This window comes from Camelus ferus, chromosome 33, assembly GCF_009834535.1.
Source record: "Camelus ferus isolate YT-003-E chromosome 33, BCGSAC_Cfer_1.0, whole genome shotgun sequence".
NCBI lineage: Eukaryota > Metazoa > Chordata > Mammalia > Artiodactyla > Camelidae > Camelus > Camelus ferus.
Window position 1 is genome coordinate 19,427,938 of NC_045728.1, and position 25,002 is coordinate 19,452,939.

The following is a 25,002-nucleotide window of genomic DNA, read 5'->3' on the forward strand; positions in this document are numbered from 1 at the left end:
CGAAAAACTTACAACCAAGAATACTCTATCTAGGAAGGCTCTAGGTCAGATTTCATGGGGAAATCAAAAGCTTCATAGATTAAAAAAAGAAAAAGCTAAAAGAATTCAGCACCACGAAGCCAGCTTTACAATAAATGTTTAAGGAACGTCTCTCTAGTCATGTAACCACAAGAAAAGAGAACAAAAAGAAGAAATAGAAAAAAAAAAGACCTAGAAAAGATTGCTTTGGCAATTCGGGGTCTTTTACAGTTGCACATAAATTTTGGAATTGTTTGCTTTACTACTGTGAAAAATGTCATGAGTATTTTGACAGGGGTTGCATTGGATCTGTAGATTGCTTTGGGTCATATGGCCATTCTGATAATGTTGATTCTTTCAATCCAAGAGCACAAAATATCTTTCTATTTCTTTGCATCATCAAAAAAAAAAAAAAAAAAAAGAGGGACAGAGAGAGAAAAGAAAAAAAAACAACAGAGTACAGGAATCACAATCCCTGGCTTCAGACTATAATGACTACAAAGCTACCAATCAAAACAGTATAGTGCTGACATGAAAACAGACACATATATGTATGCAACAGAATAGAGAGTCCAGAAATAAACCCACACACCTACAAAGAAGGCAAGAACATACAATAGAGAAAAGACAGTCTCTTCAATAAGTGGTGCTGGGAAAACTGGACAGCTACATGTAAAGAATGAAATCAGAACATTCCCTAAGATCATATACAAAAATAAACTCAAAATGGATTAAAGACCTAAATGTGATACCAAACACTATAAAACTCCTAGAGGAAAACATAGGCAGAACACTCTTTGACATAAATTGCAGCAATATTTTTTTTTTGGATCTGTCTCCTAAAAAAAGGAAAACTAAATAGGACCTGATTAGACCTAAAACCTTTTGCACAGCAAAGGAAACCACCAACAAATTGAAAAGATAACTTACTGAATGGGAGAAAATATTTGCGAATGATAATACCAGTAAGGGGTTAATATCCAACATATATAAACAGCTCATATAACTCAACATCAAAAAAAAGCCTAATTTAAAAGTGGACAAGAATTAACAGATACACACTATTATACATACAGTAAGTAAACAAGGACCTATTGTATAGCACAGGGAACTATGTTCAATACCTTGTAATAACCTATAACTGAAAAATGAATATATATATATATATATACACATATATATAACAGAATCACTTTGCTGTACACCTGAAATATTGTAAATCGAATATACTTCAATTAAAAAATAAACAACTTTTAGAAAGATAGAATATCAAACAAAAGAAAACAAAAATGGGCAAAAGACCTGAATAGACATTTTTCCAAAGAGGAAATGCAGATGATCAACAGGCACATGAAAAGATGCTCAATATTATTAACCATCAGGGAAATGCAAGTCAAAAGTACAGTGAGATGTCACCCTATATCTGGCAGAATGGATATCATTAAAAAGAATACTGGGGCAAGGGTATAGGTCAAGTGGTAGAGCACATGCACAGCACCCAAGAGGTCCCAGGTTCAACCCCCAGTACCTCCTCCAAGGGGAAATTAATAAACCTAATTACCTCCCTAATTACAAACAACACAAGCAAAGAAAAAAAAAAGAATACAAATAACAAATGTAGGTGAGGATGTGGACAAAAGGGAACCCTCCTACACTCTTTACCAGAATGTAAACTGGTGCAGCCACTATGGAAAACAGTATGAAGGTTTCTCAAAACACTAAAAAAAAGAACTACCACATGACCCAGTAATTCCAAAAACCAAATATATATCCAAAGAATATATATATATATCCTGGGTATATACCCAAAAAACCCAAAAACACTAAGTTGGGGTGAAAAGACACATGCACCCTAATGTTCATAGCAGCATTATTTACAATTGCAAAGCTGGATATGGAAGCAACATCAGTGTCCGTGAACAGATGAATAGATAAAAAAGATGTGGTATATATACACAGTGGGATGCTACTCAGCTATATAAAAGAAATTTTGTCATTTGCCAGTAACACAAATAGATTTGGAGGGCATTATCCTAAGTGAAGTAAGTCAGAGAAAGACAAACAGTATATGATACCACTTACATGTGGAGTCTAAAAAACACCACAAACTAGTGAATATAACAAAAGGAAGCAGACTTACAGATATAAAGAACAAACTAGTGGTTGGGGTGGTGCAACGCAGCTGTAGGGGAGTGGGAGGTACAAAATACTGGGTGTAAGATAGGCTACAAGGATATATTGTACAAGATGGGGAATATAGTCAATATTTTCTAGTAATTGTAAATGAAGTACAACCTTTAAAAATTATTACAAAAAAAGAAAAATAGGAAATTTCTTTATTTCTTCTATGGAGGAAAAAAAAGAGACATTAAGCGATCAACTGATGATGTAATATATCCGTACAACTGAATCTTACTCAGCAATAAAAAAGAATGAAGTACTGATTAATGGACAAAATGGAAAACCTTTGAAAATATTATGCATAGTCAAAAAACCCAGACACAAAAACCCACATATTGTATGATTTAATTTATATGAAATGTTCAAAACAGGCAAATCCACAGAGGCAGAAAGCAGATCAGTGGTTGTTTGCTAAGAACTGAGACTGATCGCTAATAGGTACAAAGTTTGTTCTGGGGGTTATGAAAATGTTCTGGCATTAGACAGTAGTGATGGGTGCACAATGTAGCAGTAAAAATGCCTAATGAATTACATGAATAAATAATGCACTGAATTATACACTTTAAAACAATTAATTTTATGCCATGTGATTTCAAACTCAATAGATAAAACTTGAAACGTATGGGGTTAGGGTAATCTTATTTCCTACAGACCATCTTTTAAGAAAGCAAAAATTCATCATCAGTTTTCACTAAGTTTATGTGTGCAAAATAGTTATCTTTCCAGTTTAATTGATGGTGTTTTGAAAGGAAAAGTTACATGTATAGAATAATTTTACAAGCTTTTACAGGCCCAATGAAAGGGAAATTAATGGGAAATTTCAAAATGTGACAAGACCTACTATACCTGGTGACAAACATCTGCCATCAATTCAATCAAGTTTTCCTTGACAGCAATATTACGAGCTCCTGAAGAATATTTCCCTCTGCTTCCTATATGACTTATTTCATTAACTAGTAGGTCATATAGGTTGTATAAGATACTTCTCCATTTTCTTGATTCATAAGCACCTGTAATTTTAAAATTAATTAATTTAATTAAAATACCTTTTATACATACAATCCACTTGAACTGCCAACTCCCATATAGCTATTCAGCAGTTAAGATGGAAATAACATTAGAAGACATCTGGTCCAGCCTAGTTCATACTAATGTCTCTTCTGACCATATCTGTGACAAGCACTACTTTGTAATGATGTCCATTTCACACTCAGTTAACTGTATTTCTTATAAAATTCTTCCATATTCTCATCTAAATTTCTCTACTCAGTTCAATCAAAATCTCAATTAAACTGTCTCTAATTTCCTCTCTCTCTCGGCAAATACAACTAATACACTCCCTCTTTTACATGAGGACCAACTTCTATGTATGTCTTTGTTTAACAGAAAAATATTACCAGTTCCTTCAGCGAGTGTAGAAATGATACGTTATCCAGACTTATCATCACAGTCATCTTTTCCTAGACACACTTGAGTTAACTTATGTCCCTCTCAAAATGCTGACTCTACAAAATCTGGTGAGCATAATACTCCCAGCTGTGATTTAACGAGTATGGGAAACAATGGGGCTATTACTTCCCACAACCAACCAACCATCAAATCTATTAGTGTAGCCTAAAACCATACGAGTGTTTCCGACAGCCTCATCATCTGCCAATGTTCAATGCATCCTAAATATGCAGTTAACTAAAACCCTAAACATGCCACACCATCTCCTAGTAAGCCTGATTTTCATTTTGGTGAGAGCTATATGAAAGATGAAAAACTAAGAAGAGCCACTGTTCTTTGACCTACAGTAGTTTCCTGGGCTACAAATACATCTAACTATACATACCAGAAGGGCCCATGAGACATACACAGCTGCTTTTGATAAAAAGCGGCTACAGTAGTTTTCCTCCATTTTAGCTATTACTCAAGGAGGAGTGATTCCTTAATAAGGTCATTAAATCAGCCATTATGATTAGTCCAAAGGCTGGTACAAGCCAAAGTCAAATGTAGCCTATGCATAAGGGAACTCACTCAGTTTCACCCAGGAAAGTTCCTATCTACTGAATGGACCTACATCATCCAAGCAGTACTGTCTTGGGGAAAGACAAACGTAAAGGCATGAAAGGAGGATAAGTCGTTCATTTCTGGTTTCCCTAGCAAACAGCCCAGAGTAACCATAAGGTTTAAGGCAATATGTATTTAACTTCCTTGGAAACTGACTAATCTGCCTGGTTCAATCCACCTTCATCTGTTATATTTTCTTATAAAGGCAATATGCAGACAAACAAGATCCTGCCTTCTCTAAATGCTTTCACTCTTACAGTCTGTGTCACCTCTTAGCACCTAATTATTGCTGCATAATCAGCTCCTAGAGGGGGACAGTGTCATACGTTTGTTTGTATTCCTCAAAAAACTAGCATTGTACTAAACAAATGGTAAGGCATATGATTTGCTACCACAGCTTCAAATTCTTTAAAAAAAAAAAAAAGTGTGAAAAATATCCTTATGACTAATAATATTACCAAGCACAGCAATCCAGAGGAAGCTCATAACCTGTAACATACAGATTTCATACTTAAGTCTTCTAATGAAGAAGCAAATTCAAAATAGCAAAAACTTTCTTTATACCTGTTTCTTGAGTTCTGGCTCCCTTTGGATGATGGATATAAATTTGTAGTTGAAATAATTCAATAATTACTTCTTTTAAGGAATCATTAAGTCTATGCTGAGTCCAAATATAAAGCAAAGTAGGGAGAATTTCATCTCCTAATTCACACACGCGAATTCGAAAGTTAACAGCCAAAGTCTTGAGGAAGATAACAAACGCTTCTAAGATATGATTTAGGCCTGCAGAGCTCTTTTCTTGTCTGTGACAAAAAATAAACAGACTTAAGTTGGTATAATGGAGGGAAATACACAACTGAAGACACTTATGAAAAAAACAGTTCTTACTTGGCTATTAAGAGATTACTCCTGCTAGCTCTCTCTGCTGCTAAACATTTTACAAAATTATACAAAGCTAATTTGCAATACTTACCACTTGTAAAATGTTTCACACTATAAATTGGGTAATGCCACATAAATATAAGACACTGATATTCCCAAAATACATCCCTACTTCATTTTATTCTTAGTACCTTACATCTATCTTCAAAAATGGGGAAAATGAAAATACTTAGAGGCCATATAGCTTCCCCTGTTATTAAAAAAGCAAGACAGACCTTTACACTCTTGAACATCACTTCACGTTCTACACATTGGATATTCAGGAAGTGTTGGACCTACCACCTTCTTTGGGAAACGACAGTTCTACTATAATCAGCCAATGCTTTTCTTTCCGTTTTTGGGGGGGGGGGGGGCGGGGGGTGAGGTAATTAGGTTTACTTATTTATTTATTTTTAGAGGAGGTACTGGGGATTGAACCCAGGACCTTGTGTATGCTAAGCATGCGCTCTAGCACTTGAGCTATACCCTCTCCCCAGTCAATCTTTTTCTAAAATTGGTAATACTTTTAGTTATTGAATGTAAAACATAGTCTTGCAAAAAGATCAAATGGATTTACAATACAAAACAAAAGTGGATTAGGTTACCTTGCTTGCTGAATAGCCTTAGGAAAAAAATCCCAATTCAGAAATTTACGATCTAATTTATCAGTCTGTGAACAGCATCCTTTGGTCACAGCTTGAATTATTCTAGCCACCAAAACTCTATTAATGTCCTGTGAAGGTTTAAGATACAGCTCAAAGTACACAGAGAATAATTCTAAAAACAAAACAAAACAAAAAACCAATGTATTAGTTGTTTTTAAAAAGAAAATTACCAAAACATTTAACTTAAAGGTCACAATCCAATTGGAATTTCAATAATTCCAACAGACAAAAGATTAAAAATTATACTAATTTATATTTAACACAGTAAAAGCATTTCATTAATTGTATTTTTTTTTTTTTTTTTGCTTTTATTTCTACTGCCTGGGTAGGCTGCCCTAGGAGAACATTGCTAAGGTTTATGTCAGAGAATGTTTTCCTCCAGGAAGCTGATAGTGTCTAATGTTTAAGTCTTTAAGCCATCTTGAGTTTATTTTTGTGTATGGCGTGAGGGAGTGCTCTAACTTCACTGATTTACATGCAGTTGTCCAGCTTTCCCAACACCACTTGCTAAAGAGATTGTCTTTTATCCATTGTATATTCTTGCCTCTTTTGTCAAAGATTAATTGACCATAAGGGTGTGGGTTTATTTCTGGACTCTCTATTCTGCTCCATTGACGTATGGACGTCTGTTTTTGTGCAAATACCATGCTGTTTTGATTACTGTAGCTCTGTAGCATTGCCTGAAGTCTGGGAGGGTTATTCCCCCAGCTTCGTTCTTTTCATTAATATTTAGCATTTCATTAATATTTAATTTTATTAATTAAACTGTCTTTAAGACAAGAACAACTACAGACAGCAGAGTATGTGAACATCAGTTTAAGAGCCAGGTCTCAGATAAACTACTTAAGTTCTCTAATCCTAAATTCCTTCAGCTAGGCCTAACAAAGCAGTTGTCACAGCGCACTCACCATTGTTTGGTCTGGTTTTGTCTTAATACTAATTGATTAATAATGTGTGTGAAGTGTATCAAGAACTGCAAAAGGTCTGGGACTTTATTTGTAACCTAACAAATCAGAATGCCAGTTTCATGTATGTTGGCAGAAGATATGAGATTTCTGACCGGAGGAAGAGGGCAACTTATTTCTCTCAGCAATGATAGTAGTCAAGAGTACCTTCATCAAGATTTGAATGGTTGCCAAGAGCTGGAAGGTGGGAGTAGGGGAAGTTCTTGTTAAGTGGGTAGAGTTTCAGTTTGGGAAGATGAAAAAAGTTCTGGAAATGACTGGGGATGGTTGCCCAACAATGTGACCATACTTAATGCCACTGAATTTGTATACTGAAAGATGGTTAAAATGGTAAATTTAATGTTTTGTACACTTTACCATTAGTAAAAAATCATACTGAGGTCCTAGGCAATATAAGGCAGAAAAAAGAAATAAAGCCACATGGTCCAGAAATGAAGGAACAAAAAAACTCTCTACTACTTGCAGATGATATGACTGTCTAAATAAAAAATACCACAGAATCTACAAAAGAGCTCCTAGATCTAGTAAGCAATTTAAGCAAGCTTCCAGGATATATGACTGATATACAAAAATCAATTGTACTTCTGTATAACAGCATTGAATGACATGGAAAAGAAAATTTTTTTAAACAGCAGTAAAATTTACAAACTGATGCAATATAAATCTAACAAAAATACACAAATTCTGTATGCTGTTAATTATAAAACTTACGTGTTTATAAAACACGTAAGTTTTATAATTAATAGCACACAAGTTTTAGGTGTTTTTTTAAAAAAAAACAAACTTATTTAGAGATGTATGTTCATGGACTGGGAGAGTCTACATTGTTAAACAGATTCAACCCAATCTCAATAAAATCCCAGCAGGACTTTTTTGCAGAAATCAACAAGCAGATTCCACGGAAGTGTCTGCTCAGTTTTAGGCCACCGTCTCATCTCATTCTTAACTCTCTCCCTAGACAGCCTCATCCATGACCATGGCTTCAATCACCACCCTACCAAATATATTTTGAATGTAAACATCACTTTTGGAGCAGAGTCTTCATCAGAGAAATAAGCTTCAGAGAAGAGAACTAACTAGAAAAATAATTCAACAAAAAGGCTGGTTATCAGAAGTGAAAGTAGTTTGCTTAAAAATAAAGAGAATTTCAGAGAACATGCCAAATGATGAAATAATCATAAAGAGACTAGAACAGCTGCCTTTGTTTCAGTGAGACCCATTGTTACAAGTTACAATCTAAAATGTACAAATATCCTAAATATTTAGGATGAACCATTTTGGTGACAGACGTGTCGGGGTGTCCTAGACATCACTGGCCTAATTCTCCAAAGGCTGCACCTAGGCTCACTGAGGGTCGGGTCTGGGACACAGACTCCTTTGTGTTTAGAGCAATAGCAAAGGCCCCAGATAAGAAATGAATGCAGCAGCTGAGAATGCCTTCTTTCAGGTGGGAACAGTAAAGCACAGTGCAGGGCACTGATGAGGGCATGGTTTCACAGGCCACAAACATTTCATTCTGAAATGATAAATTGACAATAAAAAAAATAAATAAATGTAAATGTCTTTTAAGTTAGCATAATTTATCTTGAATATTTCTCAATCAAAAATACTCAGTTTCTAAATTTTCAGAGATGGCAGTATTAGAAGATTTTGACATCTGGCTTAAAGTCACCTCATTAAAATCCCATTTTCATCCATTCAACCCACTCAGGCCCAGAAATACTCCACCTTTGAAATCAATAAACTCAAAGGCTTCAGTCTCTGACCATAACTTCCTTCATTTGTGGTCTCTCAGTACCTCTCACCTACAAACTGTCAACAATCCCTCCCTGGCGCCCCACTCTACGTACCTTGTAAGTCACTAGATCCTATATATTGCATGCTAAAGCTGTTGATTTCCATTACCTAACCAGTGATCTGCTAACTGGCTAATCCAATGAATACTTTTGTGTCTTATCATTTCTACAACACTTAAAATGTCACACCCCTTCCAACTTGAAACTCTCCTGCTTTCTCTTTTATAACATCTCTCCTGGTTTTCTTCTTTCCACTTTAATCATTGTCACGTTTAGGCGTCACTGATCTGTGAATTCACTGCACCCAAATATGTCTATATCGTGTTGTTTTTTCCTGCCACTGGACTGTCAAGTCTTTGAGGACAGGGATGGCTTCTCTGATTTCCATACTTCCAGTTTTGACAGCAGGCACCTAATACATTATTAGTGACAACAATTTAGGAAGTACATAATACATGAAAACTAACTGTCAGATTCTATAATCATTTAATTTTATTGCTGTTAAACTGTGAGGTCACTGGGGAATATAAATAGACTATGACTGCTGTTTCAGTGATATTTCATTTCACAAGGAAAAATTCGCAAACACCAAACTTCAAAACGTACCTAGCCACTGTTGCTGAGATATTTCACACCAGTATTTCCTTACTGAAAGAATGTCCTTCAGCAATATGTTGCTGCAATCGGCCCCATAAATGGCTCTATTAGATGAATCCTTCACTGTATCCATGATATAATTCAAGAGTTCTTGACATTTTAGTCGGGGTGCTCCTATTTAAAAACAAAATAAACAAACAAAAACATATAAATCTTAAAGAAAAACAAGTTAAAGACACTTGGAATGCTAATTATATAAATATTTCCATCTAGGAAATTACTATTAACCAACATCCTTCTCGTAAAACAAGAACTGGCAAACTATGGCCCAGGGGCAAAATTCAGCCAACTGCCTACTTTTAGAAATAAAGTTTTACTGGACCATAGACATGTCTATTCATTTACATATTGTACATGCCTACTTTCCTGCCGAAACAGCAAAACTGAGTAGTTGATACGTGCTACATAGCCTCTAAAATCAAAAACATTTACTATCTGGTCCCTTTACAAAAGTTTGCCAACGCCATAGGATTATATAGCAAAAACATTCATTCACATTCTAACTTTAATAATTCACAATTTCTGGCATTAGACCTAAAATGACCCAAAGATTCTTGGAATTTTTTACAAAAAGCTCAATTAATTAAAATAAGTTTATAAGGAGAATACTATTTACTTTGAAAAGCAAAATTACTCCCAAGTCCTATAGCAGCATTTATGGCATATAAATATGCAATTTTTAGTTTTATTTATTTACTAGAGGTCCTGAAAAATCAACATTAATGGATATATTCTTAAAAGTAACAAAAGTACATTTAAAAATTATTTGTTACTTTTAGTAAGTCATACTGATGTCACAGCTTAAATTTTTCATATTTCAAAACTAACGATCTAAAAAATTGCATACAAACTTTTTGTTGTAAGCTATGAGAAAGGTGCAAATCATTATGTAATTCTGAATATATTCTAGTTAGGTTTTTTTTTTATGATGGGACTAGTTACCATCTTCAGAAGTATGGTAAATAGATATACACTGATATAACTAAAACATCATCATTTCTCAGCCTTTTGGCTAAGATCAAGTGTGGTATCAGTTCTTATTAGTTTAAAAAATTATTTTTACTTATGGCTTATATCATAATCTTAGGCACCCAGCTAATGATGAAACACACAGTCATAACATCCTCTGCTGTAACACTCTGTGCATTTTTCTCTTACAATCCTTACAACATTTTCCAACTATAACATCTGTTATATCAGTACATTCTTAAGCAATGGAATTAATCTCTTTATCTCAACACATATTTCCAGCAACTGTCCTAACAGCAAATGCTTAATAAACACGTTGAATAACCACATAAATTAGTATTGGGATGAAATCAGATTTCCCTTTGGCCTTAATCCCAATGTATTTCTTTCCTCTGCCAAATTGAAGTGTTTCAAAAATTATGCTCACATACATTTCTAAAAAATCTGCCTCAAAAGGACAGCTAGGTTGGCTACAGAGATTTTTGAGGAATCTCGTGGAATCTAACATACTTCAGAGTTGAGTTTTCTATTCTCTAAGCTCTGTCTATGCTGTGTCTGCAGAGAAGTAGACAAATGTTTATATAAAGGATTGAACAATATTTGCTTGCTGGTTCCTCCCCAGCTACCTCTTTTTTTCTGATCTGTTTCTTTCATCATATCTTGGATACCAATGTTAATTAAGCAAGCCTGGCAAAGTCTGGATATGTGTTTAAATTCCCATCAACCCTCCAACACTTTGGAAAAAAAAAATGGAAGAAATGAGATGACATGGTAGTAGCTCCCTGGTTTTGCTCCAAGATTAAAGGTATTTAAGTTATAAAGTCACTTTTGAAAGAAAAAAGAGCCTTAAACATACCATTTTTCAAACACTTAAATGACCTTACATTGAAATTTTCATTCCTGTAAACCAACAAATTGATACTTTCATACATTTTAAAATGTGATCTCCATTGTTAATTTTGCAGTTGAAGGTTTTTTCCACTATAAAGTAAAATTTTATAGCTGAAGGTTTTTTCCACTGCAAACTTTTCTGGAGGGCTACAATGGACTACAAATTTCTTTCTCTCACTCACTCACAAAGTCTGTAAGTTTGTAAACATACTAAGATCTACTGAAAGCCCAGCATTAGTAGCCAAGAATGCAAATTTTAATGGATGCAGAGCAAAAGTGAGTGCAAATTATTTCAGTGTAGCTTTCTGCTGTCTATACTGGAGTCTCTTGTCAGGACCTACAGCTATCCACACAAACTGACATCTCAGAGGAGCTGGAAAACTAAATTTCTGCTAAAGCCATTGTCTTTTAGACTCAAGCCTCAAACCACCATTCTGAAATAACATTCACTAACAATCTATATCCTTCCACTTAATAATGTTTACCAACATTGGGCTTTTCTGACTCTTAAACTAAATTTAGTATCGCAAAGCCACATTCTTATCCGTGAAAAGTAAACAAAGTTTGAGCCCAAGTCCTTAAACAAACATCTCTGTCTGTAGCTTTTCAGTGCTGTATGACACTCATTTCCTTGCATAAGGCCTACTAGGATTTTGGTTCAAAAATACTGGCTTTTCAAAATATCAAATGTACAAGTTCAAAATGGGAGATATGTGGCTCAACAGGGACAAAAAGAACTTGGTACATTTTTTTTCCTAAATCAACAGCAAGCAAAGTGTTAGTTAAAAGTGTGGGTTTTGACTGCCAAGAAAGCTAATGTGATCTTAGAATCAGTAAAAGTATAGAATAGAAGACATGCAAGGCCTGCTCCACTCTGGGCCAATCAGAATATACTTAGAAGACTGAGTCCCACACTTTAAAAGATAGAAAATTAAACTGCAGAACATTCAGAAAAGAGGGACATAAAAACTAGGTCACATGAGCTAAAGGAATTAGGTCTGTTTAGCTTAGAGATAAGGACTCAGAGGAAATATCACAGCTAACTTTAAGTATCTCAAGTATGTCACATTGAAAAAACTGATGAGGATTTTTCTGTATTCTCTCAAAAAACAGAAAAAAGAAAAGGAGACAGGTTTTCACTACTATGACAACTACTCAAAGATAAAAAAGAAACAAAAGGTATGTCTAATCATTAAGGCTACCTAAGTGCCAGGGACACTTGCACTGGGATCCAAGAATGGGTAGCTAAAATAGTATTTTTTAATCCTTTCAACCCTGAGTTCTATCCCTCCATGCTTGCATAAATTCCTCCAATTATTTGGACTTACAGTATTAAAAATCATTACATATAGTAGAAATTAGAGTTAGAACTCAACTTTTATCTCACCATGTTCACACCAAACCCATGTAACAATAACATATTAAGCCAAGTAATAGCACTTACTTTTATTTGCACATTTGATGAAGTATTTGACCAAGCTACTGATTTCTTGCATCTTTTTCTGCCTGGTGGCTTGTGTCGAGGCTGATACATTTGGTTTTGCTGTTTTCAAACATTCTGTTTCTTTCTGAATATACTTCTGTAAAAATCTTCAAGAAAATGAAACAATTTCAGAAACTCATTAAGTACTTAAATTATTATAACAGTTTCAAAAAGTCCTTCGTGTCATCATAAACAGCATCTTTTAAACCACATTGCTTCAATCACGGTACCAGCTAAACAAAACAATTACATTTCTCTTTTAAGGTCTAAGCCCTCAACACCAATTTAAAGTCTGGACTGCAAAGCTCTTAATTTATAACCTCCATGATTTTCTATTGCTTTAATGCCTGTTTTTTCATTTTACCATTAAAAGCTTGCAATGCTATCAGGGGCTCTCAATTCTTTCTCACGTCTTTCTGCTGTTCTGTGTACATGACCTACCTCTTTCCTAGGCGTTGGTAATGTTTTTAGCCTTTAAACGAAGCCTGCTTAGAAAATATTCGTGATGAGTTGGGAATGCCAGGGGTCTATTTGGCCTACCTGATCAGCTAGGCAAAACAGTTTTTGTCTTTAGATAATAACTGTATTTGTGGTATCTGAAATAAACTGAGTAACCAGAGGAAAAGAAGTATGTATTTTTCACACTATCCACAATGAAATCTGCAACAGTCTATCTAGTACCAAATAAAAGCTAAAAAATAAAAGATTATCTGTTCTAAATACTCTAGAGCAAGTAAATATTCGTATTTCCCCTTGACTGAAAATGTTCAGGCTTCTCAGTATTCTGTATTAATTTAAAATATTTTATTCATCTTTCCTGTCTTATAAGGTATTTCTAGTTATAAATGAACTTCATAGTTAAAAATTACATCTTAATGTAAAAAGCATCAATTCTCTTTGCTATTCCAATACAGCAACAAATTGTATCTTTCCAATGCCTGAGTTTTGTTTTTTAACTGTATCCATACAGAATCACTCTAAAATTCTTTTTTACTTTTTTATTATAGTTTAACATATAGCAGTTTCTTAGAGCAGTATTTAAAGATGTCAAAGTAATAATAAAGGACTTATTATAACTTAATTTTATTCTCTAATTTGAAATAGTCTTATGAATGAACTGATATGAAAGAAATTCTCTCTAATCTTGAGTGAGATATGTCTAAGACATTTTATTGAGCAAATGATCTAAAAATTTTTTAACTTTTTCCATATGAACATCCTTTAAAAATTACATTTCAGTTAAATATTAAGTGCCAATTTCATTGCAATGCACAATGGCAGATAGGGAGCAAAGATAAATTAGACCTACTTACACACAAAAAATACACAACAGAAATAAAAATGAAAGAGAAAAAAAACTAGAAAGGAATACCTAAAAACAGCATCCCAATTCAAGTATTTGCCTTGTTTGGAATCTGAATGCCGATCTAAATGTTGAATGGTTTCAGGATCCTGAATCAGGCGCTTAAATTTCTCAACCTCTTTCTGAAAATGAAAAAAAACAAAAAACAAAAAACAAAAAACAAAAATAATGAGTTACAGATCACACACTTCTTTCAAGAAAAGATTAAATTTAAGTAATTTACTACCCTTCGTTCTGTAGCTCTATCATGTTCTAGTTGACGGCAGCAAATAAGCAGATCATTAAGTGCTAGACTCATGGTTCAGAATTTCAGAAACACATCATTGTCTGTAAAAAAAAAAAAAGGAAAATTATCTCAGACTGTGGTATTAATATATAGTTAGACCTAAACATATAACCAGAGGTATACTATAATGCACAATGATTTTTCTTAATATTTCCAAAATATTAATAGAACATATCAAAACAAAGCTTTAACATTCAAAATATCAACTACACAAGTTCAAATGGGAGATATGCAGCTCAACAGGGAAAAGAAGAACTTGGAATATTTTTTTTCTAAATCAACAAATGTGTGTTGAATGTGTTGCAGGATAAAAGTAAGAAATGTATAATTTATTTTATTGTTCTGAGATCTCTTCTAAGAAATATGACTTTTTTATTGTGTTTTTTTTTAAACTGAAGTATAGTCAGTTTACAATGTTGTGTTATTTTCTGGTGTACAGCATAGTGATTCAGTTAAACATTATACATATTCCTTTTCATATTCTTTTTCTTTATAGGCTATTAGAAGGTATAGTTCCCTATGCTATACAGTAGGACACTGTTGGTTGTCTACTTTATATACAGTAGTTAGTATCTGCAAATCCTAAACTCCCAGTTTACCACTTCCCACCCCTTTCCCCCCTCTGGTAATCATAAGTTTGTTTTCTATGTCTGTGTATCTGGCTCTGTTTTGTAAATAAGTTCATTTGTGTCAATTTTTTTAGATTCCACATTTACGTGATATCATATGGTATTTTTCTTTCTCTTTCTAGCTTAACTTCACTTAGGTATGACAATCTCCATGTCCGTCTAGAAACATGACATTTAAACTGAAACACAAAAGATGAAGAGAACACAGCCAGGCAAAGAATAAGGAAAAGAGCACTTCAGGATGTAACACTGACTGAACTATTTAAATGCAACCTTTCTTATATGTAGTGACTTGTCATTTTGCTGAACCAAAAACTTAAATTGCTTATGATTTAGAACTGATATGCAGGAGGTTATCAGAGCTGGTAAGCCTTGCCTAGCACTTACATCTCAACTGAATTCATGGTTCTCATTTAATATACGAAAGTCCGAGGAAAATGATATTGTTATAAAAAAAAGATGAAGGAAATTGTATGCTATAGTGATATCCCTTGCAAATTCAAACATCAACTATATTTTCTTACTCCTTAATGCCATTACACTAGCCCTCCTCCTTTTAGGTTTTCTGATATAATTACACCTTCCTTTGATAATTTTTTTTAAATCTTTCAAGAAAAGCATTTTGTTTTATTATTTCTGAGTCTTTTTACCAAAAAAGCTTCGTTACTATAAACGTTTATAAACGATATACATATGTATATCTACTATAACTACACTACATATGTATCTCAGGAGGAAAAACGGTGAGCAAAGTCCTTTTCCCACCCATCCACATAAATTCTACTCAGTCTTTCAAAATCAAGTATGTTTCTCTGCCTCTGCTCAATCTCACAGAATCTTAAAATTGGGCGGAACTGAGAGACCACGTGCCATCTTCCTACAAAGGGAGAAATCTCTGCTGCAAAATTATAGCCCTCTCTTTAAACACTCTCAGAACAAACTACCTAATAAGACTACCTATTTTATTGGCAGATAGCTCTAATTCTCTTCCCCATTTATATTCAATAGTTGTTCTAACTGCTTTATTCCTCTCACACCCTCCTTTACTATGCTGTAAAATACAGGTTGTTATTTACCTGGTAGCCTTTCTCATCCCATTGTATACCTCTTGAAGGCAAAGACCATCGTTTTCATTTTCCCATTCCTTATAGTTTTACCTAAGACTCCTCCCTCCTGGCTCAATCTTAGTTTAAAGCCCTCTTGAGTCAATAAGGAAAATAAAATTGGGATTCTAACCAATGAAAACACCTTAGCAATGATCCAAAGATCCATAAAAGCTGGCACCTTTATCCCTAAATATGTTATTTATAACGTGGAAAAAGATGCATGTTTACTAAACTTGTGACACTTCGAGAAGTGTTAGCCCTAAACTTTTTTTTAAGCTGTGGCTTTTCTTAACTTGCTTTTCCTCCTATCCATTTCTCAGAGATCGACTACTTTCAAGAAAATAAAACAATTCAGCATTACCTACATAAACAGGAAATGTTCATTCACTGATCCATGCAGCAGTACTCACTGGGCAGCTACTGTGTTCGAGGTACTCTGTTAGGGGTAGGAAGACCTAATCCTACCCTCATGGAGTCATAACCAGCGGGGGAGAGTGACAATAAACAAGTACACTGATAAACCAATGCATAATTCCAAATAGTGGTATATGACCCAAAGGAAGCAAATATGCAGTAACATTGGAGAGGGTCATTTTTATAAATTATCAAGGAACATGTATCAGAGGAGATTACAATAAAGCCAAGATCTGAATGAACTGGTGCCAATCACAGAAAGAGCTAGAGGACCAAAATCTTAAAGAAGACTAGCATAGCCAAAGGGTCCTAAGGAAAAACTCAAAGTATGTTGGAGGAACTGATCGACGACCAAAGGAACTAGAGAGTAGTTAACTAGGGTAAGAGCGTCACCAGATAAAGTTGAATTCAATTAATACATTAATTCACAACTATCCAGGTTCCACTCCCAATATGCAACGGGTGTGATACATATTTCCTAAGTAACAGCCTCTGAATTGGGAAATCCATTGTTCCTTTTCAGATTTCAACCAAGTTGATTCCTCTGCAGAATTTGACAACAATGCTTATATCCCATTTTCCTGGATCTAATTCTGCCTTTGGCGTGCCATTCTTTTCTAGTGGTAAGAATGTAGGCTCTGTAGTTATATTGCACTAATTCATATCGTGGTCCTGCCACTTGCAAGCTGTACAACCTTGGGCAAGTTAGCTAATTTCTCTAACCCTTGGTTTTCTCAATGATAAAACGAAAAACAAGACCAGAACTGAACTAGAACTTCTAAGAGTTATTGTAAGGATTCGTGAACCTGTTTAACACAGTACCTGGGACATAGCAAATGCTCAAAAAATGTTAGCAATTATGGTTATTCCCTTCCTTTGTGTTTCACAAGTCTCTTTTGATGGGTTCTTTTCCCACCCACATCTGAAAGCGCATCCTTGTCTCCTTACTTCTTATTCTATGTTCTCCCAGTATGATCTCATCCATTCCTATGACTTCAACATGTTGAAAATGCCCAAAACTATTTCATGCAATGCCAGACCGCACTCCTGAGCTTCAGGAACCTTCTACACTTAGCGCCTCTATATGCATCCTGTCTGGAAGGCTCCTACCATTCTCCAGGGCAATTTAACGCTGCAAGGTCTCAGCGCAAACTGGATTGTCCCAGGCTGAATTTCCACAGAACCTTATTCACTCCTTCACCATCACAATACTCTTCTATCACATTATCACTCTGAATTGCAACAGTCTTTTTATCTGTCTGTACCTGGTAAAAACAGCAGCGAACGCTCTTGAGTGCTCACCCCAAGACAAGGCCACCACAAGGAAGATGGTACAGCGAGGTCGCACAGCTGGCTGACAGAATTCCAACTTCGGGAGTGTGCGTCCAGACAGAGACCAGGCTCTTAATCACGAGACTGCAATTTCAACCTCAAAAAAAAAATTGCTCGCCGATCACTAATTATTAGAGGGGAGACAAAGATAATTAGTCAGAGCTATCTAGTTAAATCTGGTGACAGGGTAAGGGGATGCGCAGGTAGGTTTAATTCTGGGCATTCAGAAGGTTCAAGGCTAAATCCGCGAGGGGCACGAAGAAAGGGCGGGAGAGGGCGACGAGGACCGGGGCTGGACAAGCCGGGGTGAGGAGAGGAGTGACGGGCCACTCTGGAGGAGTGCGCCTGGGGGCGAGGACAGAAGGGCTCAGACACGACTCAATTCCCCAGCGCAAAGGCCACTGCGTTGCTTCCGCGCCCCTTCCGCTGGACTCGGACTGACAAAGTGGAATCTCCGGAAGCGGCGGCTGCCGCAGCCTAGAGCCGCGCTCCACTCGCCTCCCCGGCCGCCCGACTGGCAGGTCCACGCGCTATTCCCGCTTCCGGGTCAAACCTGGCGTGACCGTGCAGCGTCTGTCTCGCGAGGAAGCAGTAAAGCTGACGGGCCCCCCAAGACACCATCTGCCCATGCGCGCGAACAGCGCACGCTCTCCGCTACCTGCCCTCGCTCCCCAAAACATCAGGGCGGTCTGAGCAAATGAGCCTGCGCCCTGCCCGCCAATGGAGTGCGACCCTGCGTCCGCCGCTTGCCCCACCGGCGTTCTCGCCCCGCCTCCTCGCGCCCTTCAGCCCCACCCCTCAAATGTCAGGCCGGATGTGACGACAGTTCCGAGGAGACCGGAGGCGGGTTTCATTTCGGCGCCTTTCTCTCTCCCGCGGAAGCGATTGGCTGGCGTGGAGCGAAAGGGGCGGGACAAATTGCCGCGGGTTCAGTGCCGCCGCTGGAACCGTGAGATGCGGTGCAGGAGCTGTCGCTGCGTTGGCTTTTACATGAGTCTCGTCTCTTACTGCGGCTCCTTCTGCGGCTTCGATCATGTTGTTGCCTTCGGACGTGGCGCGGCTGGTACTGGGTAAGTGCGGACTCGGGAGGGAGGGATACTGGGCCAGGCTGAGAAGGACGGAAGGACCTTTGCGGCCCAAAGGCTTTACCAGGGTAGGGAAGCTTCGGGGCTTTGCCTCCCCGCCTGCAAGTTCACACTGGCAGTGCGTCTTCTTCATTCGGAGGCTCGGGCAATATAAGGTTCTTTGTATGTGGACGCCCCTGTCCTCCGAGGCTGCGGGGCGAGGGGAGACTGAAGAGAAGCTCGCGGTGGAACACCTGAGGCCCGGATTCGGAGGGAGAGTCAGGCCTGCACACTTAACTGGGACGCCTTCAGGAGAGTTGCCTGCGTGATGGACAGGCTACGTGTTCTTCAGCCTTGGGCGCACTTTCCCTTGTCAGAGCTGGGGCCAAATTAGGAAAAAATAAGGACTTCCCCAGCCACCCAGCTTTGTAGAAGGACCTTCTTGTCGCCCTTCTCGTAACTCGTTCTTAAAACTACGAATTGGGGATAAATGAGGTGATCTTCTCTCTCCCCACTCTACCGCAAGAAGTCGTCCGTTGTAGAGGTTTGAAACGCTAATTGCATACTTTAAAACAGAAGCAGTTCCGGTTCTTTTGATTAGCAAGAATTTTCACAGGGGAAATGCCGTCCAATTGAACATTTTCTAGTCCTGGTTAGCTTTTCCTCAGTTTGGAAAGAGTTAGTTCCACGGTCAGTTGTCAGCATGTATTGTCTGTGTGGGAAACGGGTTTTGTTGTTTGTCCACTGAAAGAATAAAGAGGATTGTACTGCTGGGAATGAGAGCCACGTAAAGCTCAGAACCCGAGCCAGTGATTTACAGACATATGTGAATGGTAAATGGTAAACATCTGTGATGAAACTTCCCCTGGTATCCATGGCCATTACTACCATTATTTCATTGTCAGAAAAATCTATTTGTCTTATTTTTTTTAAGTACTCAGCCCTGTTCAAAAAAATGGCTTTTGTACACAGGCTCTTGATAAGCATATTTTGTAGACAACATTAGAGGGTAATGGTTTCACCACCTGTTTTTGGAGAAAATAATGATTTACGTTTAAATTAATATTTTGTTAATGTTCTGTTAATCTTTTGCTCACTTTATCAGAACTGAATATCAACAGTTAACCTACATCTATATCGGAGAAAAAGCTAGCTATCTTGTAATTGTTGTATTAATTAGGCTTATATGTAAACAGATCCAAAGTAGACTTTCACAAAGTTCACGGTAACACTGACATGCTTAATTTCTCCCTCCATGCAGATTGCTCAAGAATTTTCGAGTTTTGACTGTTTGGTAATCCAGTTGAGTTTCAGTAACTGTAGTCTCCAACAGGGTTTCTCACCCTCAGCGCTGTTGACATTTAAGGCCATTTATTTATTTATGCAATTAAAGCCATCTATTACAGGGAGCTGTCTTGTGCATTGTGGAATGTTTAGCAGCATCCCTGGCCTCTATGCATTAGATACAAGTAGGACCCCAAACCCCACCCCTACCCAGTAGTGACAACAACAGCAAAAAAATGTCCAGGTATTGCCAGTATGTTCCCTGGAGGGCAAAAACCACTGGTCTTAAGAAATCAGAATGCTTTTCTAACTGGAGTCATTTACACCAAACTTATGAATATTTATTCTCCACAAAACAGCTGCTCTCCTAGATGTCCTTTTTTTTTTTTAATGGATAGAAACTACAGAGCTATTGTTTCTTATCCTAAAATTCTTGTTTGTCATTCACATTGTAATTTTCATTGCCACGAATCCTAGTAATGTGCCTCCCATTTACTTCTCTTTTGGACTGTTGTCATGGCTTCTCATATAGTCTTCAAATTCATATTATTAACTGTTAGAAAAATCTGTCTAAAGAATTCACACTATTCCTCCTCTTCTGAAAGTTGAAAAAGTTGTGCACTACCAAAAATTTCAAATTGTGCAAAAGAATATAATATCCAAAAAAAAACCCAAATCTCGCATTCACCCATCTCACAGCTTCTTTCATTTAGCATTATCGTATCAGCAGAGATCTGTGATGGCGAAACTTAATGGCTTAAAACATTAACAGTTTTATTATTTGTTCATTATTCTTCTTCTGTCAGTATTCCCTCCCCATCTTCAGCCGTTCTCATCGTTGGCCCCTTTTCTTCATTATGTTCTTTCAGCAAACCTTTGGGTGCTTAGTATGTTCCAGGCACTATGCCAAATGCTAAGAATAGAGAAGTTCTCCCCTTAGAGTTTACATAATTAGGTTTTTTTACCCTTACCCATACACACCAAAACACTTTCCTAGACCCTGCCTCACATTTTATCTAGTGCTCTGTGTCGCCCTTTCACAAGTCAAATTTATTCAAAGAACAATGAGTTCTCCTTAGTTGCTCTGCTTCCTCACTTACCTTTCATTCTTCAACATAGTGCACTGACTTTTGTACCTCACTACTCCCCTTAAACAGCACTTGCTACTCAGCTCCATCCAGCTGTTGCCTTGCTGGAATTTCTTTAAATTCTTATGCCAAAATACATCAAAGCATTGTTTGTTGCCTCTGGGCCACCAGTTTTGTTTTTATCAGTCTGTCGTACAGTATACTCTGTGGAACTGATCCTGCCGACCTCTCCTGCTTGATCTCAGCTCAGCATCTGCCCTCTGCTCCCAGCATACCAAACTACTTGCAGTTTCTCCAAATATTCCTTTTATGTATTCTTTCCCCTCTGCCTGCAGTGTTTTTCTACATTTTCCTAGTACACTTGAATTCAAGGTTCAGGTCAAATGTAATCACTGAAACTTTTCCCAACAGGTACAGTTAGTACTTTTATCCTTAAATGCTCCCATGGCTTTGTAGATTACTTCCGTCATAGCCTTACCATGTTTTATCATAGCTGTGTGTTTACATACTTTTTTTTGGTAAAATAAAACAATGGAATTTTACCATTTTAGCCATTTTTACAGTTTTGTGGCATTAAGTAAAGTCACATTGTTCTGTAACCATCACCATCATTCACCTGTAGAACTTCATCTTCTCAAAACTGAAACTTATCTTTTTGTCCTATTCAGTATTCTTAATCTGGGGTTAATAGACAGGCTTCAAGAGTTCTGAGAGCCCCCAGACTATCTGTAAAGGTTTATGTGCAGGTGGAGCATTTGTTATGGGTAAAGTATCCAGAACTTTCTTTAGATTACTAAATAGGTTTTTTTCCTTTCTGTATGAGTCAGCATCCGTTCAGGAAAACTGAAACTAATCTGTGTATTTAACATGGAGGGATTTAATGAGGGAATTGGTTACACTGGTGATATAAAAGCTAATAAGACAAGCAACTTACATGAGCCAGTTCAGAGGGTAGCAACAGTAGGAAGCCACTGTGATAATCAGGAGGACAAGGAGAGATGAAGCAACCCAGAGGCTTGTTTCACTGTGTGGAAGCTGAAAGGTAGACTTGTCTGGTGATGGAGCAGTATTAGAGGAGACTCTACCAGGGCAAAGACGAAATGGGATGGAAAAAACGTGGCTCCTTCTAATTGCCTTCCAGTCTCCCACTGGTGCTTCCCATTGATCGAACCCAGCCAGAAGCTAGCTGATGAGTAGGCTAGGAAATTGCCTGCATGGGGTTTGGTTTCCTGTCCTACAGTGCAGAGCAGGGGAAGGAGAAAGAATAGATTTCAAGGCAAACAACCAGGACCAACATACTTCTGAAAGCTGAAGAGCCATTGGTCCTATTCACCTTTATATCAACAAGACATGGATATTTACTAAATATTTACAGAAGTGTTGCTGTGATCATGGCTTTCCCCTTTGTTTGCAGAATAATACGTCATTTATTCAGATTTTGTTTATTCATATTCTGGTATTGATTCATAGTAATATAATGTCATTGCTGGCATTTACAGTGTTTTATGATCCTTACGCATTCTGTTTTTTCAGTTGTATCTCCAGCTGTTCTCTGTCATATACCTTGTGCTTCATCCAGACCAGGCATGTTCTCCATATATGCTCCGTATATGCTTTACATCAGCTTCACTGGGATTCCCCACTCTTTCAAGACTCATCCCTTCCTTGAAACATGCATAATATTCCCCAAGACTGTTAATACTGTCCCTAGCTCCTATGAAGTAAGTCCGGTTGTCTTACAGCCTTTGCTTTGGGTTGTAGTTGTTTGAATATATATCATCCGGGTCCTTGTAGATCATAGCTTCTTTATAGAGATGAGATTTTGTCTTTGTTCTTTGTGAATATAGTAATATAAGGCACTGAAAGTTAAGTCTTCCCAAGAATTATTTACATTTTTTTAAAGATCATTAAACTGTTGATATTTCTAATGAATTATTAGACTATGTGAAGGAAATGTTTTTATGTAAGGGGATTTGCTATCTCTTGCTTTCATCATCAGACACCTCTCTACCTTTCCCTCTCTATAAATAGAAATAAGAGAGTGCAGGCTCTTGGCATCCCAATTCCTAAAATTCAAAAAACGCTAGATGCAGTTAGGTTTTGTCTTTTCTTCTCTTTTTCAATTATATTTCCCCTTCAATCTGTTTTGTTACTCATTACTACTTCCATTGAAAAACAGGCAGAAGACAGTATTATATAAAAGAAAAAAGGAAATTCAGGCATGCTTTCTTACCTATTTGAAGATTGTTGTAAGTTTATACAAAAGGCATAGTTATTTTATTCTAAAAGTTTTTTCTTAAGGAATAAAAAGGAGAAACAACTTAAAACTAATTTTGATTGAAGAGTAACTATTTGTATTATTATTGTAATAAGAGATCATTTGTCCTTATTTTGTATTTTCGTTGTAATGGTTTAGACTAAGAATAACATGTACTTACAATTTCTCCTGTTCTGATTGAGAATTGGTTACAGTCAGGTACCTAATTATGATTTTAAAAAAAAGCTTTTTGTAGGCAAATAACTGGTTAACTGAATATATGTAGTAATAAATGAACATGAAAACAGCCAGTTATTGCTTTACCACATTATTTTGGAACTTCCCAGACAATAGTAAGGGAAAGTACATCATGTAATCTAAAATAGGAATTCTAAATTGCTCAAAGTTGAACATTATTTTTAAGAGCAGGAGAGATATCTCAGATACTGCTATTCAAAATGCATCACAACTTTTAAACCCTTGTTATAGAAGCATTCTAGCCTTTTAACAAAGCCTTTTCTCAATGAAAATACAAATACGCAATACTATACAAAAGTCTGATATCTTATGAGAAGCCATAAACTATCTGACCTTAGGTGATTCATTTCCCAGGGTATGCTAGCCCAGAACATATTTTTCTGAGAAAGGTTAACTGTATATCACTACATTTTGTCTTAAGTAGTGTTTCTCAACCTTTATTTCATTACCATACCCTTAGGAAATATTTTTAGACATTTTTTTCCCTAATTGCCCCCCCACGTGAAATTTTAATGTTACAAATATACTGTTTACATATTGCATGTTTAACTGTGATTTATGCATGAAAAGAGTGATATTTCTTCCTCCCCAGTACCAATTTTCACCCTCTTGGGGCTATGTCACTCTTTTTGAGAAGATTTGATCTAGAGAAAAGCAAATCTACTTTTAAGGAATTAAATTTAATACCGGCACCTCTTAGAAGCCCCAAGTGGTTATGCATGCATCTGGGGTGATTAGTAGTTTTGAAACTTTGCACCATGAAAAGAAATTGTTTGGGATCTTCAGTTTAAATCTTTTTTCCCCCTCTTTCAAATAAACATGAAATATTTATTAAAAGTTACCGCATCCTGAGCCATAAGGCAAGTCTCAGGAAATTTCAAATAAATCAAATAATATAGAATGTTTTCTGACTCACTGTAATTAAGCAAGAAGTCAATTTTTTAAAGTAACTTAAAAACCCCATACATCTGAAAATGAATAAATTCACTTCTATAAAACCAATGGGTCAAAGACAAAAATCTGAATAGAAATTAGGAAAAATTTGGAATTGAATGATAATAAAAATACTGCCTATCAAAATTTATGTGATACAGCTAAAGCAGTGCTTAGAGGGGAATTTATTTTTTTAACTATTTTTTTAATTTATGTATTTATTTTACAAGATCTTTTTTTTATTGAAGTACAGTCAGTTACAATGTGTCAATTTCTGGTGTACAACACAATGTTCCAGTCATGCATATACATACATATATTCGTTTTCATATTCTTTTTCATTAAAGGTTATTACAAGATACTGAACATAGTTCCCTGTGCTATACAGAA

At 36.5% G+C, this 25,002-nt stretch overlaps 2 protein-coding genes and 1 pseudogene across 9 annotated transcripts in view; 2 read left to right on the plus strand and 1 right to left on the minus strand.

Annotated features, from left to right (window-relative positions):
- Positions 1-18,471, minus strand: part of ATM (ATM serine/threonine kinase) — a 117,195-nt gene extending 98,724 nt beyond the window's left edge. For 3 of the 7 annotated variants that reach the window (XR_004316929.1, XM_032472512.1, XM_032472509.1), the window contains exons 1-8: positions 17,662-18,469; positions 14,188-14,288; positions 13,971-14,083; positions 12,560-12,705; positions 9,205-9,369; positions 5,778-5,949; positions 4,816-5,054; positions 3,046-3,209 (exon numbers count right to left, since the gene is read on the minus strand). Coding sequence is in view for 6 of the 7 variants with exons in the window: in XM_032472512.1 (XP_032328403.1) it covers positions 3,046-3,209; positions 4,816-5,054; positions 5,778-5,949; positions 9,205-9,369; positions 12,560-12,705; positions 13,971-14,083; positions 14,188-14,259 (1,071 nt within the window). In the remaining variant the exon portion in view is untranslated. Of the gene's footprint in view, positions 1-3,045; positions 3,210-4,815; positions 5,055-5,777; positions 5,950-9,204; positions 9,370-12,559; positions 12,706-13,970; positions 14,084-14,187; positions 14,289-17,661 lie in introns of all 7 variants that reach the window. The other 4 variants (XM_032472513.1, XM_032472514.1, XM_032472510.1 and 1 more) reach the window with 3 other exon arrangements.
- On the plus strand, positions 10,248-10,407 carry LOC116661216 (annotated as a pseudogene).
- A 169-nt stretch (positions 18,472-18,640) lies between the features above and the next one.
- The window catches only part of LOC102511755 (protein NPAT), a 44,020-nt gene continuing 37,658 nt past the window's right edge, over positions 18,641-25,002 (plus strand). The window contains exon 1 of one of the 2 annotated variants that reach the window (XM_006174885.3): positions 18,641-18,798. In XM_006174885.3, the coding sequence (XP_006174947.1) occupies positions 18,762-18,798 (37 nt within the window). In that variant the 5' untranslated portion in view covers positions 18,641-18,761. The remainder of the gene's footprint in view (positions 18,799-25,002) is intronic. The other variant, XM_032472515.1, reaches the window with a different exon arrangement.